General features: G+C 35.3%; 1 protein-coding gene across 7 annotated transcripts in view; it reads left to right on the top strand.

Moving 5' to 3' along the window:
* DOCK7 (dedicator of cytokinesis 7) overlaps window positions 1-19,591 on the top strand; it is a 208,106-nt gene that overhangs the window by 20,469 nt on the left and 168,046 nt on the right. For 6 of the 7 annotated variants that reach the window (XR_010940861.1, XM_067726375.1, XM_067726373.1 and 3 more), the window contains exons 2-8: window positions 2,154-2,259; window positions 12,389-12,564; window positions 12,754-12,822; window positions 17,848-17,977; window positions 18,070-18,282; window positions 18,599-18,684; window positions 19,258-19,324. Coding sequence is in view for 6 of the 7 variants with exons in the window: in XM_067726375.1 (XP_067582476.1) it covers window positions 2,154-2,259; window positions 12,389-12,564; window positions 12,754-12,822; window positions 17,848-17,977; window positions 18,070-18,282; window positions 18,599-18,684; window positions 19,258-19,324 (847 nt within the window). In the remaining variant the exon portion in view is untranslated. Of the gene's footprint in view, window positions 1-2,153; window positions 2,260-12,388; window positions 12,565-12,753; window positions 12,823-17,847; window positions 17,978-18,069; window positions 18,283-18,598; window positions 18,685-19,257; window positions 19,325-19,591 lie in introns of those variants that run through there. The other variant, XM_067726378.1, reaches the window with a different exon arrangement.

Genomic DNA, 19,591 nt, shown 5'->3' with positions numbered 1-19,591 from the left:
TTCCAGAATGTCATATAGGTGGAATCATACAGTATTGTATCCTTGTCAGATGGGCTTCTTTCACTTAGCAGTATTCTTTTAAGGTTCTTCCATGTCTTTTTTGGCTTGATAGTGCATTTCTTTTTACTGCTGAATAATGTTCCATTGTATGAATGTACCATAGTTTGTTTATCCATTTACCTATTGAAGGATAAGCTTCCAAGTTTTGACAATTATGAATAACAGATTAGCCTTTTTTAAAACACATATATGATCTAATGTACTTCAGATCACCTGTAAAGAAAAAGTTGAGCTAATTCAGTATCTTGAGCCTTAAAAATGATAACTCTTTTACTTTTCTATCAAAAATTTCTAACTGAGTGGTCAACTCCTAACAGTGCTCAAGAGATGTGTGTGGAGTGATTGAATATGAAAATAGTTAAGGGGGTATGGAAGAGAAGAAGGAAGCTAAAGATTATATCATATATTTGGATAATTTTTGGAAAATGAAATTGTGTAGAAATTCAGCTGGAAATTTGAAAGGGCACTAAGATGTTCAGGGCTCTGAATTCAACCATTAATTTGAGAACACTCCAGAACAAAAGTATCATCAAGCTGGCCCAGAATCGAAGGCAGTAGGCCAGTTTCACTTTACGTTCAGTGGAATGATAGGAAGAAGTTAGGGTTTATTTTTTGGAAAAGAGTAAAAGAACAAAAGGCAAGGTTTATAAAATAGTGACCAGTTGATGCTCATAGGGTGGAGGTTAGATATTGACATCAGGAAAATAATTGTACAAAATCTATTGATAGTTGTCTTTATTTTGTGTTCTTTAGTTACATTTTTTACTTAGTAAAAATGTTACTAATATGAGGAAGTTATTTAATGACTGGATTTAAGACTCACAGAATATTTTGGTTTATAATTTTGTGAAGTCTAAGGAATATAGAGCTTAATGAGCTACAGAGTCATTCAAATGTATAAAATATTTTTGTTTTAGAAATATTTATTTATTTATTTGGCTGCACTGGGTCTTAGTTGTGGCATGAGGGATCTTCGTTGCCACGTGTGGGATCTTTTAGTTGTGGCATGTGGGATCTAGTTCCCTGACCAGGGATGGAACCCAGGCCCTCTGCATTGGGAGTGCAGAGTCTTAACCACTGAACCAACAGGGAAGTCCCTAGAAATGTCATTTAGTAAATTTGAAATACTAGTATGCTCCCAAGGGTCAACAAGCAGCTTGAAATCGTGGAACTTCTAAACTTTAATCCTGTTTCAGATAAGGACTTACTGGTCAAGTTATGTTATGGTAATGCCTTTGTGGTTTACTTCATTCGTCAGTAATACTATGTATTTCATAGGACTAAATATACATTTCTCTGTTTTAAGTGCCACATGCTAAATATTTTAGGGGAAATAGCAATGAATGAAACCACTGCCTCTGTTTATATAGGGCGTACATGAATGTGGAGAAAATAACTAGGAAGGAGGAAAATGCAAGTTAGGTTATGATAAATGCTCTAACAGTTTTTAAGAAGGGTGGTATTTTAGCTGTGGTGAGTCAAGAATCTTGTATGGAAGTCTTGCCATTTGAGTTTTACCCCTAAAACTAATTAAGAGTTGAATTTGTGGATATAGGAGAGAAACAGCATTCTAGGAAGCAGTTTATGTTCATTGAGAAGAATTTGGGAAGGGATATGTAAGGCTGAAAAGGTGATTAGGGTCAGATTATGGAAAGCCATTAATGCCAGAGTATAAAGACAATTTTTATTAGTTAAGTAAAAATAGGGAATAGTTTTCTGGGGCATGAATATTGTTTATAAAGTATTTTGAATTAATTTTATATCCTTAAAATATATACACATTAATATATACATCTTATTATAGCTTCCAGCTCTATCATAAACCAAAGTATCAATATGTTCCCTGAAATGCCGTATACAAAAAAAGCCTTATGTAAGTTGGCTGTAAGTATTGTACGCTATATCAGCGTTATAAAGATGTTCTACTGTAATTATAAGCAGTATTTACCAAAATATCTTATAAATTTATAGCCTTATTGATGTGCTGAGATTTTGTTGTTCTTTAGATGACTTTTGAAAATACTTAGCTTTCTCCCATTTTAAGTTAGTTTGTTTTCTTTTTAAAAACAATGTATTTGCTTTTTTTGTTGTAGAACTGTGGCTGCTGAAGTTAGGAAGCAGATTTCTGGACAGTACAGTGGTTCTCCCCAGCTGCTCAAAAACCTCAACATTGTTGGCAGTATATCCCATCATACCACAGTAAGTAGCATATTTAAAATATGGTATGTTACTGTGTAATTCTGACTAGGCCATGAAAAAATAGTGGAAAGATAAGAGCCAGTAGATTGGGTTCCATCACTACTCTCACTAACACCCTTATTTGTTGCTATCTCACTCTTTTCTGAAATTTGAGTCAGAGGAGTGTTGGGAGGCGTTGTAGAAGTGTTGATTTCCTAGGCAACTCTTACACTTTACATTCAGGATTTAATCAACTCTGGAATTTTACAATTAGAACTTCCCAGACCCAGGGTGATTCATACATGAAAATTCAGGAATCTATTCTAGAAATAATAGGTACTGAAGTAAATGTTAAATAATTATGTAGATTCATAGTATTATCTATGTCCTTTAATAGAAAGGAATATATAGTTATTGAATTATTGCTTTAAGCCAGGTGCTATGTCAGAGATATAAATATATGTTTTCTTATTCAAGAGGCTGGCATGAGGATAATCAATTTTGATAAAAAACTGGTACTTATTAGTTATAGTAGGAATATGAATTAAAAACATGCTCCATTTGTCAAAAACTGAAAAAGTAATTAAGACTGACTTGGGTGAAGTTGTATTAACACTTTCTCTTTGGTTATGAAATGGTACCAATTATTGAACAAACATCATATGCCAGAGCATAATAGTTTGATTGACTTGTAGCGACATGTTTATATATAATGTTTGTGTTATTAAAATTTTAAAACATGGAGTTTACTTTTAACAACAGTAACATACTGATTGGAGAAATTTTAGAATATATAGATTTCTGGATGGTTTCAATGTACATGGAGATGATCCTTCTAATACTCTCTTAGTGTCTTGAACTCCTCTTTTCAACTGATTTCCCGCATTCTGTGTTACACCTTAACTATTCACTTCCATGGTCATCCCTGGATTTAGTCATTATGAATAACCATAAGCCTCCTGTAATCTCAGTTTTATGTTTCCTATTCTCTTAATACCACTTCTTATCTTTCTTGCTCTCTTGTTCTGGTGCTCTGACTTCAGCTGTCCTTCAACACCACTGGGACCTAGAATTTGTGATCATACTAACTTTTGTGTGTCTCTCACCCCTTGATGTCCTCTTTTCTCTCCTTACCAAACTTAAATTATTTGTTGATCATTATAATTACTCTTTTGCATATACTCTTGGCTTCCTTAACTTCTTCTCATGTCATTTGCACTACCTCAGTGCTGTTTAAATCCAACCTTCTGCTTACTTCATACCTGCACTTGTGCAGCTGAGTATGGCTGGAGGAAAACACACAGATCCCATTGACTGGTCTCACTTTAAATTTATGACCACTAACTCATGAAGGCTTTAACATTGCTAGGCAAACATTTTATTTTCCTAGTCCGTTCATTTTCCCACTGTTTTAGTTGACCCATTTCATGCCTCCTACTCTTCCCTTAAAACCCTAATTGCTCTTCCCCATTTTCACTCTGAGAATGACTTGACTTCCTGTTTCACTGAGAAAATTGAAGCAGTCAGAAAGAACTTCCACATACTCCTACCGCCATGTGTGTTCACGTTTTATCATCTGTACCCGTATTGTGTCTATTCACCAGTTATTTTAAATGAACCACTAGTGAACTAGATCCCAAGTTCTCTCGCTCAAATACAGTACTTTAGGAATTCTCCCTACTCTCTTTTTGAAAAAAATTTATTTATTTTATTTATTTATTTTTGGCTGTGTTGGGTCTTCGTTGCCGTGTGTGGGCTTTCTCTAGTTGCGGTGAGTGGGGGCTACTCTTCATTGTGGTGCGCGTGCTTCTCATTGCAGTGGCTTCTCTTGTGGAGCACCGGCTGTAGGTGCGCAGGTTTCAGTAGTTGTGGCACGTGGGCTCTAGAGCACAGGCTCAGTAGCACGTGCTTAGTTGCTCTGCAGCATGTGGGATCCTCCTGGACCAGGGCTCGAACCTGTGTCCCCTGCATTGGCAGGCAGATTCTTAACCACTGTGCCACCAGGGAAGTCCTCCCTTCTCTTTTATATCATCACTTTTTCTCTCTATTTATTGGATCATTCCCACCAGTATATAAACATGCAAACATACCGTTATTTCTCCCATTTAAAAAAATTCTGCTTTTTTTGCCCCACTTTTCCATCAGTCTCCAACTTCCAATATTTCTTTGCTCTTTTTTGCAACAAAATTCCTTTGAAGGGTTGTCAGAGCTTGCTGATTTCAATTTCTCTTCTCGTATTCTCTCTGAAAAAGTTCTTTTTAAGTTATGGGAATCTTCAAACATACATAGAAGTAGAAGACTAGTATAAACATTAACATCTTTAAATTTAACCACAGTGCTGTTATCACACTTAACAAAATTAACAGTCCATAATTCTTTGGTATCATCTAATAATATCCAGTGCATGTTAAATTTTCTTGATTATTTCATACATATCTTTTTATAGTTGGTTTATTCAAATCAGGATCAAACAAAATCCACAGATGGAATTTGGTCTTAGATCACTTGCATTTTTTAAAAAAAGGGCAGCTTCTCCCTCCTCTAACTTTTTTTTTTAAATTGAGGTATGGCTGACTTACAATATTAAATAAGTTTCAGGTGTACAGCACTGTGTTTCACTATATTTAAAGGTTGTACTCCATTTAGAGTTATTATAAAATACTATGTTCCCTTTGCTGTACAATATATTATTGTAGCTTCTTTATTTTATAATAGTAATTTGTAGCTCTTAATCTCCTACCCCTATCCTGCCCCCATCCCCCCCACTGGTAACTACTAGTTTGTTCTCTATATTTGTGAGTCTGTTTCTTTTTTTGTTATATTCTCTAGTTTGTTTTATTTTATAGATTGCACATGTAAGTGATAACGTAAAATTTGTTTTTCTCTGTCTGACTTATTTCACTAAGCATAATATCATCCAGATCCATCCACGTTGTTGCTCATATGGTCATCTAATAGTCTACAAGGCTGCCAAGAGCATCCAGTGGGGAAAGGCCAACAAATGGTGCTGGGAAAGCTAGAAAGACACATGCAGAGCAGTGAAATTGGTTCCCTATCTTACACCACTCACAAAAATTAACTTGAAATGGATCAGTCTTAAACATAACACCTGATACTATAAAACTCCAAGAAGAAAATGTAAGAAGAAGCTCCTTGATGTTGTTCTTGGAAATGATGTTTTTGGATATGACACCAAAAGCACAAACACCAAAAGCAAAAATCAACAAATTGGGGCTACATCAAGCTTAAAAGCTTTTGCACAGCCAAAGAAACAATTAACAAAATGAAAAGGCACCCTATGGGAGAAAAATTTTTGCAAATCATATATCAGATAAGGGGTTAATATCCAAAATATATAAAGAACTCATACAACTCAATAACAAAAAGACAAACAACCCAATTAAAAATAGGCAGAAGAACTAAATAGACATTTTTCCAAAGAAGTTATCCAAATGGCCAACAGGTACATGAAAAAGTGCGTAGGGAAATGGAAATTAAAACCATGACGAGATATCCCCACACCTGTTAGAATGGTTATCATCGAGAAGACAAGCGATAACAAGTGCTGGCGAGGATGTGGAGAAAAGGGAACCTTTGTGCACTGTTGGTGAGAATGTAAAGTGGTACAGCCGTATGTTTTCCTCCATACTGGAAAACGTATGGAGGTTCCTCAAAAAACTAAATATAGGGCTTCCCTGGTGGTGCAGTGGTTGAGAGTCCGCCTGCCGATGCAGGGGACACGGGTTTGTGCCCTGGTCTGGGAAGATCCCACTCCGTGGCTGGGCCCGTGAGCCATGGCCACTGAGCCTGCGCGTCCGGAGCCTGTGTTCCGCAACGGGAGAGGCCACAACAGTGAGAGACCTGCGTACCGCAAAAAACAAAACAAAACAAAACAAAACTAAATATAGAACTACAGTATGATCCAGCAGTTCCACTTCTGGGTATTTATCTGAAGAAAATGAAAACACTAATTCGAGAAGATACACACACCCCAATGTTCATAGCAACATTATTTACAATAGCCAAGATATGGAAGCAACCTAAATGTCCATCAACAGATGAATGGAAAGAAGATGTGGTGTATATACACAGTGGAATACTACTCCCTCCCCCCAACTTTTAAGTTTGTTTGTTTTTATGCCATTGACTTGTTGAGGAAATTGGATTAGTTGTCTTATAGAATTTCCTACCTTTTGGATTTTATGTTTATTTCCTTGTAGACTTGTTTCTCTATCTTCTGTATTTCCTGTAACTGGTTAGATTCTGGGTCAACGTTTTTGAAATTTCTTCCTCATAGACTTGTTTCTCTATCTTCTGTATTTCCTGTATACGATTAGATTCTGGTTCAACTTTTTTTTTTTAATGGCTTTACTGAGACTTTTTTCACATAACCATACAATTCATCCATTTAATTTACAATTCAGTGGCTTTAATATGTTCACATATAATGTGCAACCGTCACAACAGTCAATTTAGAACGTTTTCATTACCTCAAAAAGAAACTGTTTAGCTCTCACCCTTTTGTCTCCCTTCTCCCATCCCAAAACAACCACTAATCAAATACCAGAATTTTGATGGCACACCAGAAAAGACTGAAAGAGATCTGAACACTAAACATGTTAGTCAGAATTCCAATGCAGTGATTGTTGAAGTAAGACAGTGTCTCACATTGCCTGTAAGGGATTCTGTAGTGCTTCACTATTGCTTCTTATTGCATCCTTTAACCCTGCTTGCTGCCTAGTCATTCTCTGTTATAAAATCATGTTGCAATCTCCTCCCTTGAATCTGTAAATACAGGATATTTCTTTGGAGTCTTGCAAAATAATTTATAGTTGTAAGCAGCTCATCACTACATCCGAAAACTAGCCCAGGCAGTTGTCTCTGATGGGAGTCAGAGAGCGTGGAGACAGTTGTAGCAGAAATAAATTTATTTCTTTGCTCCAAGTCTAGTTAGTATTACACCTAGAAAACCAGTGACTTTCTATGTGAGTTTGGGAAACAAGATCATTTATCATCTCTGTGATTTAGTGTTGTTAAGAGAGTGTCATAGCTTTCTTCCCAACCCTAACCCTTACTCTTGATATGATTGGTCAATCTTTGAGGAAAGGTTAGTTTTGAATTAGACATACGTAAGGACTCCCAGCTTTTGTCATTATTTTCATGGAGTATCATTTGTGACACTTTGAATCCTGAAAAGTGTACTGCCTCAGAAATAATTCTTAGGTGGAGAAACATTGATTTATAAAGTTTAAAAAAATGTTCGCTTAAATGTATGTATGTATGTATTTATATTGTGGTAAAATATACACAACAAAATTTATCAGTTTAACCATTTCTAAGTGTACAATTAAATGGCATCAAGTACACTCACAATTTTGTGCAACCATTACCACTGTCCATTTCCAAAACTTTTTAATTAACGCAAACTGAAACCCTGTACCCATTAAAAAATAATTCCATTCCCCTGCTCTTTCCAATCCCCAGTAACCTTCATTCTATTTCCTGTCTGTATGAATTTGTCTATTATATGTACATACCTCATGTAAGTGGAATCATACAATATTTGTCTTTTTGTGTCTGGCTTATTTCACTCAGCCATAATGTCTTCAAGGTTCATGCTTGTTACAGCACGTGTTAGAATTTCATTTCTTTTTAAGGTTGAAAAATATGCCATTGTATATGTGTACCACATTTTGTTTATCCATTCATCTGTTGATGGACATTAGATTGTTCTCATCTTTTGGCTATCGGTAATGATGCTGCTATGAACATTAGTGTACAAGTATCTGTTTGAGTCTCTATTTTCAGTTTTTTTGAGTATATAGCTGGAAGTGGCATTGGTGGGTCATATGATAATTCTGTGTGTTTTTTTTTTTTTTTTTTTCCAGAACCACCAAATTGTTTTCCACAGCAGCTGTACCATTTTACATTCCCACCAGCATTGCACAAGACTTCCAATTTCTCAATATCCTCTCCTACACTTGTTATTTTACATTTTTTGGTAATAGCTATCATAATGGGTGTGAAGTAGTATCTTGTGTTTTTGATTTGCACTTTCCTCATCCCACTAATTTTGTTATGTTTTATTTTCATTTAGTTCAATGTAATTTTTAAGTTTCATTTTTCAGACTTTTGTGACTCATGGATTATTTGGAACTGTGTTTTTAGTTTTCAAGTGTTTGGAGGTTTTCCTGTTGTCTTTCTGTTGCTAATTTCTAGTTTGATTACATTATGGTCAGAGAACACACTCTGTATGATTTCAATTTTTTAAAATTTTTTGAGGTTTGTTTTAGGGTTCAGGTTATGGTCTATCCTGGTATTTACTTTTTGGGCCTTTGAGAAAAGTATTTGGTCTGTTGTCGTTGGGTGGATTGTTCTATAAAACAATGTCAATTAGATCCTATTGGTTGATGGTGCTGTTGAATTTTACCATATCCTTGTTGATTTTTCTGTTCAGTTTTCTTTCAGTTGTTGAGAAGATGTCTTGAAGTCTCCAGCTATAACTGTAGATATATCTTATTTCTTCTTTCAGTTCTGTCAGTTTTTGCTTCCCATAATTTATAGCTCTGTTGTTTAGTACATGCACATTTAAGATTGCTATGGGTCATAGCTGTTATCATCAGGTAATGTCCCTCTTTATTCAGTACTTTTCTTTGCACTGAAGTCGAAGTACTTTATCTTATGTTAATATAGCCACTTCTGCTTTCTTTTGATTAATGTATATATGGTATATCTTTTTCCATCCTTCTGTTTTCAGCCTCCTTATATTGTCTTTTTTGAAGTGAGCTTTTGGTATACCTTACTGGTATGTCATGTTTTTAAATCCATTCTGCCAGTTTCTTATCTTTTTATTGGTGTATGTAGGCCATTTACATTTAATGTTATTATCATTCTGCTAGGGCTTTAATCTGCCATTTTATTTTTTGTTTGTTCTCTCTGCCTTTTGTTTCTCTAGTTTCCTTTTTCTGTCTTCCTGTGGGTTATCTGAACATTTTTTAGAATTCCATTTTGATTTATCTGTAATGTTGTTGAGTGCATATCTTTGTATAGTCTTTTTAGTGGTTGCTTAAGGTATTGTATATACATAACTAATCACACTACTGGTGTTGACATTTTACCAGTTTGAGTGAAGTGTGGAAATCTTATGTACCTTTATGTTTCTTCACCCTATAGGTATTAAATTATATAGACCTCACCTGACATTGCCTCAGCAGTAAGGGCAAGGAGTTCTTGTTACTGCTGTATAGCGATAGGTGTCCAGATTCCCTGTGTGGACTCCACTGACACTGTGGGAGTGGAGGATTCATTACCTTCCAGTAGATATGAAAATCTCAGCTCCCCACTCTGACTTCTCTGACATGGTGCTGAATGGGTAGTGTTGGGATGGCTTGTTACAGCTTGGTGAGGGTGAAGTCTAGCTCCCCATTTGGCCTTTGCTGGTGTGGATATGGGTGGGACTACAGTTTTTCATGTGATGTTTGGCTGGAGTAGAGTGGTTATTCTCTAACCTTTTCTATTTTGCTAGGCTGCTGCTCTCTTGGTCCTTTGGCTGGGGAGAACAGGCTTTGGTTGTGTTTTTTGTTTTCCTGTGCTCCTTGGTGTTTCTGGGTTGTGGACCTCTCTAGCATCAGGTGTGGAGTATATAAGGTAAAAAGAAATTTTAGGTAACTCACTATTGTGCTATTCCTTGGGTCCCGAGGTCCCTGTTGGTCTGCCTTTTTCTATCCACCTTTTAGAGCCGTCTTATGTTTATTTTATATATAATCTTCAGGGTTTGTAGTTGTAACTAGTGGGAAGAATAGAGAAAATTATGTCTACTCCATCTTCCTGGAAGTGGAAGTACCTACTTGTGACTTTGATGTTGAGCACTTTTTCATGTGCTAAATGGCCATTTTTTAAAAAAAAATAAATTTTATTTTATGGACTCTGTTGGATTTTTTATTTTAAAAATTTTATTTATTTATTTATTTATTTTGGTTGTGCCAGGTCTTAGTTGCGGCACGTGTGCTCGTTAGTTGGGCTCGAGGGCTCCTTAGTTGTGGCATGCAAACTCCTAGTTACAGCATGCATGTAGGATCCAGTTCCCTGACCAGGGATCCATCCTGTGTCCCCTGCGTTGGGAGATGGATTCTTAACCACTGTGCCGCCAGGGAAGTCCCTAACTGGCCATTTTTATATCTTCCTTTCTGAATGTCTTACCAACTGCCCCCCCACCCCCACGCCATTTATTTGAGGGGGTGGTTTGTTTTTATGAGATGTGGGACTTTTTTATATATTCTAGATGCCAGTCACTTATTAAATGTATTTTGTAAATATTTTCTCCTAGTGTGGCTTGCCTGTTCATTTTCTTAACCATCTTTTGATGTATCAATTTTTCTTTTATGATTATCCCTTTCGCTTTCATGTCTGAGAAACCCTTGCCTACTCCAAATTTTGAAGATATTCTCCTATATTTCCTTCTAGTAGCTTTATAGTTTTAGCATTTATGTTTATATCTATGGTCCATCTAAGTTTAGTTTTTGTATATGTCATGATGTAAGGATTGAAGTTCATTTTCCCCCCCATATAGATATCGAATTTTTCCAGCAACAGTAATTGAAAAAGATTTCCCTTTCCCTGATGAATTGCTTCTATGCTTCTATTAAGCATGTCATGATAGTGTATTATGTACTTGGTAGAATAGGTAAGATAGAATGCTTATGAGAGAAAACCATGAATTTATATCTTAAAGACCCAGTTTGAAATTTTGCTCTTCATTTTGTGGCTATTTTATTTTCAGACGTTAACTTCTTTGAGCACAATTGCCTTTATTTGTAGAATTGAAATAATAATTATCTCTAACTTACAGGGTTTGGGGGAGGTTTAAATGAGAAAACATACAATGATAATGATAATAATAGCTACCATCTTTTGAGTGTTTATGATGTGATAGTCATTCATTATTTTACTTAGTATCTTTAAAATGTTGTTGCTCTACCTAGTTGTTCAGTCCAAAGAAGTATAGGTTAAAGCACCTTCTTTGTAGTAATGCAAACTTGCACAGTAGGCAGGTCTCAGTGTTTTTACCCAGTTGAACATCTTGAAAAATAACATATTCTTATTTTCATTGGTCCACAACTGCACATTTGTTGTATAATCATTTATAGTTTTGCCTGAATAATTTTCTTTCTTGAATTAGATAAGAAGTAGAGTATCTTATCGAAAACTATAATTTCAGCTTGGCTAAGGAATGCCACAAATATCCTATTATTGCTAATAATACTTTTAATAGGGTCTGTGTATTAGTCTCCTTGGGTGCTGTAACAAATTACCACAAACTGGGTGGCTTAAAACAACAGAAATGTATTCTTTCACAGTGCTGGAGTCCAGAAGTCTGGAATCAGTATCAACGGGCAGAAATGAAGGTTTTGGCAAGGTTGCACTTTCTTCAGAGGCTCCCTTCAGTATCACTTTCTTGCCTCTTCCAGATTCTGGTGGCTGCTTGTGGCACATCACTTCTACCTTTAAGGCCAGAATCTTCAAATCTCTCTTTCCTGTGTCTTCATATGGCTTTCCTCTTGGTGTGGCCCAAATCTCTGTTTATCTTCATATAAGGATATATATGATTGCATTTAGGACCCACTCAGATAATCCAGGATAATGTCCGTCTTTTAAGATCCTTAATGATATCTTCAAACACTCTTATTTTATATTTTATTTATTTTCACATATAAGGTCCATGGATTGGGATTTGGCAATCTTTTGGAGGGCCATTTTTCCCCCCACTGCAGTATGGTTGTACGTTTTTACTAGGATAACAGTAACAACAAATAAAGTAAAAGCACCACTAAGAAACTTAGCAATGAAAATTCCAAATTATAAAAAAGAATCCCTCCAGTGAGTATTTTGTCACTGTATAGTATTATAGAACTGTTATCTTACTGTTTTTATGTGGGAGTTATGGGCAAAATCGAAGCAAGAAAATCAGAGAGAGTATGACCCAACACTTTGTGGTTTCTTTAGTTCATCTGGCTGAATATCTGTTGACATTTTAGAAATAGCAAGAGAAAAATTACGTTTTTTTAAAATAATAAATCTATTTAAGTTTTAAAATTCTTGTGTCCACCTCTTCCTTTATACCCACCTCTCACATGCATCCCTGTTTATAAAGGTGCCCCTTACTGAAGCAGTGGATCCAGTGGATTTGGAAGATTACCTCATTACTCATCCTTTAGCTGTGGATTCTGGGCTTTTAAGGGATTTGATTGAATTCCCTCCAGATGATATTGAAGTGGTTTATAGTCCTAGGGACTGTAGAACCCTTGTTTCAGCTGTACCTGAAGAAAGGTAAGGAGACATTTACCTATTTCTGGTTTTAGTGTAACTATAAAAAGGCTACCTTCCATTATTTTATTTAGATTCTATTTCTTGTGGTAGTGTTGTTTCCTATTATATGAACAAGAGCGCAGCAGCAGAATTCACAAACATCAATGCTTTCCTGTCTAAATTATAAATATATTTTCTTTTTTAAAATAGTGAAATGGATCCACATGTTAGAGATTGTATAAGAAGTTATACAGAAGACTGGGCAATTGTGATCAGAAAGTAAGTTATATATTCATTATGACATTTAAAAATACTGAGTAGGATCTGTAAATGGATTAAGGTAGATTAATACTAATTATGAGACCTGAAAATTCATTTAAAAAATAGCTGAAAAAGTAAAAGAAGAACCTTTGCATATAGATATTTTTTCCTTAGGAGTTCCACAATTACTTTCTCTTACTTTCCTTATAAAATAATACGTTTGTGGGGATAGTATTTCTATATTATCATAGATGATTAGTAACTAATAATAATATAAAATAATGATTTGTAGTCTAATTCTTTTGGGAAATCGTGGGTAAATATTGATGAATAATTTGTATTTCTAAAAAAGAATCCAATTTATTGAATTGTTTAAGTTTAATAGCTAGTTTTCTAGATCAAGGTGTTTGAAAGGTCTCTGCCTTTTATTAACTAACTGAATATTTACAGGTCCTTGACCTGTACATCCAATCAAGTTAGTAGTTGTAAAAATGTTTTGTTTTACCACAAAATTTATGTTTCTAATGGATGGTGTTTGAAATATCAAGTCAGATTAAGAAATAAAATAAAATTATTCTTCCTTTGCTAATTTGCCTAATGAAGAAGGGTCTTCATACTGAATCTTCTTAGCCTTATTTTATTTTTCTAAAGGAAGTATAATTACTGAAGTAGTGGAAAATTCTGTTATGACATTGCAGTTTTGAGAAATGAAGTTATCTGTGCTAAATTGTACTAGTAACAGTGATGTATCCATTGCTTATTTTGTTGCTGTTGTGGGCAACTGTCTTATTTCACTGTGTTTCACTCTTGGGGTTACTGCTGACATACTTTTTAGTTTTAGTGTGACCTAATAAAAATACAATCTGCTACCCTTTATAAAGAAGGGCTGTTTTTATGAACTTACAATTTTGATAAGTATTTCAATAGCCAGATTTTAGAGATTACTGGAGAAGACCGTTCCTCTGTCAGATAACTCAAAAGTTTTTACCTTTATGCATGTATGTTGGAAACCTGTAATCAGAAATCTTAATAGAAATAGATTAGTTGTAAAATATATTAACCTTAGAATCATGGAGTCGTCTTGCTACTTAATTCTAATCAAGGGATTACTGACTTTGATTTAAGCCAAGAGGGTACAGTAGTTAACATTTATGGTTATTTGCTATATGCTGGGCATTTTATTGGATACTTTACACTCATCTCATTTAAGGTTCCAACAGACAAGGTAGCTCAGGCTCAGAGTACTTAGGTAACTTCTTTGAGGTCCCATGGCCAAAAAGTGGGATAGCTAGGATTAGAACCTAGGGGCATCAGATTCTAATGCTTGTATTTTTTTCTGTTATACTAGATATTATTTATTACCTTCAGTAGTAAATGGAAGACTAAGGGGTACTTTTGGTAGACTAGAAGTTTTAAAGTATCCCTGAAATATAAAAGGTATGACTGGAACACAACAGAAAACCACAGCACATGCTGTGATAAGCACATGCTAAGATAACATGCAAAAGGTTCAGTAGAGCTTTAGGCTCAGTGAATACAGGCAGTAGAAGGGGGACCTGGGGTAAATGTTGGACATTTGGTTACTTTGAAACCTCTTATACCCTTCTTTATGCATAGAAGTGGGAGCAGAGGTATCTGCCTATTTATTTATTGATTGATTGATTGATTGGCGGGCTGCGTTGGATCTTCGTTGCTGCGCCTGGGCTTTCTCCAGTGGCGGCGAGCAGGGGCTACTCTTCGTTGTGGTGTGCGGGCTTCTCATTGCGGTGGCTTCTCTTGTTGCGGAGCAGAGGCTCTAGGCATGTGGGCTTCAGTAGTTGTAGCACACGGGCTCAGTAGTTGTGGGTCGTGGGCTCTAAAGAGCAGGCTCAGTAGTTGTGGTGCACGGGCTTAGTTGCTCCGCGGCATGTGGGATCTTCCCAGACCAGGGCTCGAACTCATGTCCCCTGCATTGGCAGGCGGATTCTTAACCACTGCGCCACCGGGGAAGTCCGGTATCTGCCTATTTTAAGAGGACTAATTATAGGGGCTTGAGCTCATACAATAGTGCCTGGGGTGGGCATACCTTGGAATAAGAAGGAGCCCTCATACCCAGAAGACTGGCAGACTCTGCCTGGAAGCATGAGGTGCCTCTTCTCCACAGCCACTGGATATGTGCTTGGCTAAGCAGATACAGTATTTTCAGACAGATATGGGCTTACAAATTAAAAAATGAGCATTAGAACCTAGATTTGCCAACCATTTGATTAAAACCAGTGCACTTGAAAGAGAATTATCAAACTACAAATAAAAGAACTTACAATTTAGGAAATAGTTAACAGAACACACATCAAGACCCATACGTGTAACTAATATCCTCAAAGAGATGTGAAAACGTTATGGTAACCATATAAAAAATCAACTGGTTATCTTTGGAAGTGAAAATTTTGTTCAGTGAAAAAAATGTTTAAAACTCAGCAGATGGGTTTAATGGCGGAGCAGATGTGACTGAAAAGTGGAATAGTAAGTTATAAGATGAAACCAAAAAATTCTTCCATAATTCAGCACAGAAGGGTAAAAGGATAGAAAGTACTTTATTCATGCAAGACATACTTACTGAGAGGCTAGTATGTGCCAGGCACTATACTAAGCAGTAATGATACAGCAGTCAACAAAACTAACTCCGTGCCCTCATGGAGCTTATGTTCTACTTGGGGTTGAGGGCAATAGACATTAAACAAACACAGATAAATATATAATAGTTGGGAAGAATAGAGGGAAGTCTTGTAGAGAAAAAAAGTAGGATGGGGGGATAGGGAGAGCCAAGAAGAGGTGATTCCACTTTGTGAATAACTAATCGGAAGAGGCCTTTCTGATAAGATGAATTTGAGCGAAGACATGAAGGAAGTTAAGGAGTAAGCCCTCTGGATATCTGGGGGAAGAGTGTATTAGGCAGAGGCAAGAGCAGTATACGCAAAGGCTCCATGTTGGAAGCATGCTGGGAATGTTCAAGGAATAGCAGAGAGGTCAGTGTGGCTGGAACAGAATAAGTGAGGGAGAGAATGCCAAGATACAGAGTCGTAGAAATGGTGGTGTTGGTTGGGTAATCATGTAGAGCCTTATCATAGCAACTGACTACAGGAACAGAATGATAATATAGAAAAGAGTATTGATCATGAATCATGTCATTCTTCTCAGCTCTCTTGAATTTCATACTATCAGTTTTTTAGGACATAAAGGAGGAAGAATGCAACAGTATTCTGGTTTATTAGAGTAGCTTAGATATCTAGTTTCCCAATTAAGGCACTTTTTTTCACATGATCTCATTTTTATTAAAAAATACAAAAACTATAAGTATGTATATACTTATGTATATGTATATACTTATGATTATACATACGCCCAGGAAAAGATCCAGTTAGTTAAATACTAGGAGTTCAACACTGATACTCTGAGTAGTAGAAATATAATGATTGTATTTTTACAAGTCTGTATTTTTAAATTTTCAACAATGAGCATGGATTGATTCTGTAATAATAAAATGTTATTTAAAAAAAAACCCTTTTTCATATAGAAAAGCAACAGTGTATTCTGTCCTTTAAGGAAAATACAAATGTTTCCCTTGAGGAAAAAAGGTACAAAGACTAGAAAACAGTTTAGTATCTTTCAAAAATATCTGGTAATGGTTTTTTGCTGCAAAGTTTTGTCTATTTGCCTTTAGTCAACATTGTGTAAAGAGTTAAACAGACCTGTGTTTGAATTCAAACTTTGTCACTTTACAGGCATTTTTACACAAATTAAGGCACTTTAAACATTTCATGAGAGATTAAAATATCTGCTTCTGAGTAATATCTTTCATGTTACTATACTGCATATTTTTATTTTAGTTATTCCAGAGAAAAATGCTTTCTTTTATTTTGTGATTATACTATGATGTGAGCATCATGTAGCTGCTATTTCAGTACCTTTCGCAGCAAGACATGTGAATAATTCATATTAAGTGTGATTCTTTACTATGTCATAAATTGACTGATAGAACCATATAATCCTCTGGTAATTATAATTATTTATGCTCCAGTTAAAATTTCCCCCAGATTGACTATATGAGGTGTGACACAGTAGTTGCTCTTTGATCATAGTGTCTCTAATATTCTTGGACATTGGGTTGTTAGGAAAGAAATATACATTAGTTTAAGAGTTGTTCTTAGCCTAATATATATATTATACAACAATACATGTTAATTAAGAATATATGTATACAGTGGTGTAGATCTTGCTATTCTTTCATTTTACAGGCTCTTTTTTTTTTTTTTTGGCTGCGTTCCGTCTTCGTTGCTGCGCGCGGGCTTTCTCTAGTTGTGGCGAGTGGGGTCTACTCTTTGTTGTGGTGCGTGGGCTTCTCATTGCCGTGGCTTCTCTCGTTGCGGAGCACTGGCTCTAGGCTCATGGTCTTAGTTGCTCCGCGGCATGTGGGATCTTCCTGGACCAGGGATCGAACCCATGTCCCCTGCATTGGTGGGTGGATTCCTAACCACTGCGCCACCAGGGAAGTCCCTATTTTTTCATTTTAGAAGCCTGAAGCTTTAGGTTGTTTAAGATTTTTTATACATAATGAGATATAGCAAAATTTTTTGGCTATTTGGAACTTTAAGCTTCAGTGCTTTATATATTTTTGCCTTTTAAAAATTTACATTGTTATGAATGCAGGATATATTTTCTGCTCTCTCATTTTATTCTTTAACCTGGCTTCCCATCCTTTCCTTTTACTGACCAATTCTCTGAATTGAAAGTACAACTTAAATTATATCCACATGATCGTCATGAAAAGGAAGGACAATATGATTTACCTTTGGAAACTCATAAATGCTCTCTAGTTGGATTAAAGGAACTCTGGATGGAAGTTTTCTTAAACCTCTGGTTAAATGTTAAATACACTCAAAACTGCCAGAATATATTCTTATTATGTAAAGAAATAATGCAGAGAACAGTTGGCTTATTACATAATGATGATGAAAAAGTGAAAAATTTTCAAAAATTGATATTTCCTTATTTTATTTTGAATAGATATCATAAACTGGGAACAGGATTTAATCCTAATACATTAGATAAACAGAAAGAAAGGCAAAAAGGTTTGCCAAAACAGGTCTTTGAATCCGATGAAGCTCCAGATGGCAACAACTACCAGGATGAACAAGTAATACTTTTATTTTTAAATGACTATAAGAAGTTATTTTAATATAGTTTTTTTTATTCATTGATTAATATATTTAATGTTTTACATTACAGGATGATCTTAAAAGACGTTCAATGTCAATAGATGATACTCCAAGGGGTAGCTGGGCCTGCAGTATTTTTGACTTGAAAAATTCACTTCCTGATGCTTTGCTTCCCAATTTACTTGATCGAACTCCAAATGAAGAAATAGACCGTCAGAATGATGACCAAAGGAAAGCAAACCGTCATAAGGAACTCTTTGCCTTGCATCCATCACCAGATGAGGTATAGATAATTTGGATATAAAGAAGCAAATGATTATTAAGATAGATGTTTGGGGAGTATGAATTGTATGTAGCATTATGATAATGTAGGGAATAAAACTTAATTGAAACATAGTTATGCTTTTTGTAAATGAAATATAGTTGAGCACACTTATGATGTAATGACTCCTGTTTGAGGATAAATAGGCCATTCTTTTCTGTGTTCCCTTGTGAAGACTAAAAGTAGTAGATTAATAAAATAAGTTCTTAAAAAATAAATTGTAAAGGGTTGACATATGGTAAGCATGTTCATTTTGGTGTTGCTTGTCAATTTGTAGGAAGAACCAATAGAACGACTTAGTGTTCCTGAGGTGCCCAAAGAACATTTTGGTCAAAGACTTCTTGTAAAATGTTTATCACTCAAGTGAGTATTTATTTTGTTTACTATGTAACTTTTATTTTCTGGAGTAATATTTTGAATACAAGTGTAACAAAATCCTGGTAGATTTTATACTTGTGTTTGTGTCCTTTTGAAAAGTAATGTTCTGTACATAATTTTAAATTCTACTAAACATTTCATCCTGCCTATGAAGCTGAGCTTGAGAGCATTTTTGGCTAGGTGAAGATGACTCTGCCTCAGTTATATAACTAGTCTTAAAACTTGAAAAAACATTCACTGAAATCTGTAGTATTTATCAGACACTGTTCTTGGCTTGAGGAATATAAAGACAAAGTATCTTTTTCCTTAGAGATGATTTTATATTTGTTACATGGCAGGCTTTGTTTTTTCTTAAGATTTTGAAGTATGTAGTAATGGTTGATTTAGACTGTGAAAGGTATACGTGGAGAAGTGTGTTTCAGGAAGAGGGGCAGTATAGATGGTGTAGCACAGATGTAGAAAAGTACAAGGTATTGAGAGAATTTATTTTTGGAATGAGAATTTCTCTTGAACTATGAACTTTATTTTTAAACTGCTTCATCCTTTTCCTTCTTAAAGGTTTGAGATTGAAATTGAACCCATTTTTGCAAGTTTGGCTTTATATGATGTGAAGGAAAAGAAAAAGGTAAGGTTATATAATTTGAACCTAGTCTTTTCTCACAATCATAGGTTCAGAAACCTGTTTTTAAGTGTTTTATAAGATAAATAATGACTTTTTGAGAATATTATTAAACATGGATTTTTTAAGAAGAAAGTAGAAATTTAAGACATAAAGTATTTTCTTACTATAAAATAGTTCAGTTGACCTAGTTTTTGTTTCATTGAAAGAGTTCCAAAAGCAAGTAGCAGAAGCAACTTTCTTTTAGTTTAATAAATAGAAAAAATACAAGAA

The sequence above is a fragment of the Pseudorca crassidens genome, chromosome 2 (genome assembly GCF_039906515.1).
Source record: "Pseudorca crassidens isolate mPseCra1 chromosome 2, mPseCra1.hap1, whole genome shotgun sequence".
In the NCBI taxonomy this organism is placed as follows: domain Eukaryota; kingdom Metazoa; phylum Chordata; class Mammalia; order Artiodactyla; family Delphinidae; genus Pseudorca; species Pseudorca crassidens.
Note: the sequence above shows the minus strand (reverse complement) of the source record. Positions and strands in the feature narration are given on the sequence as shown.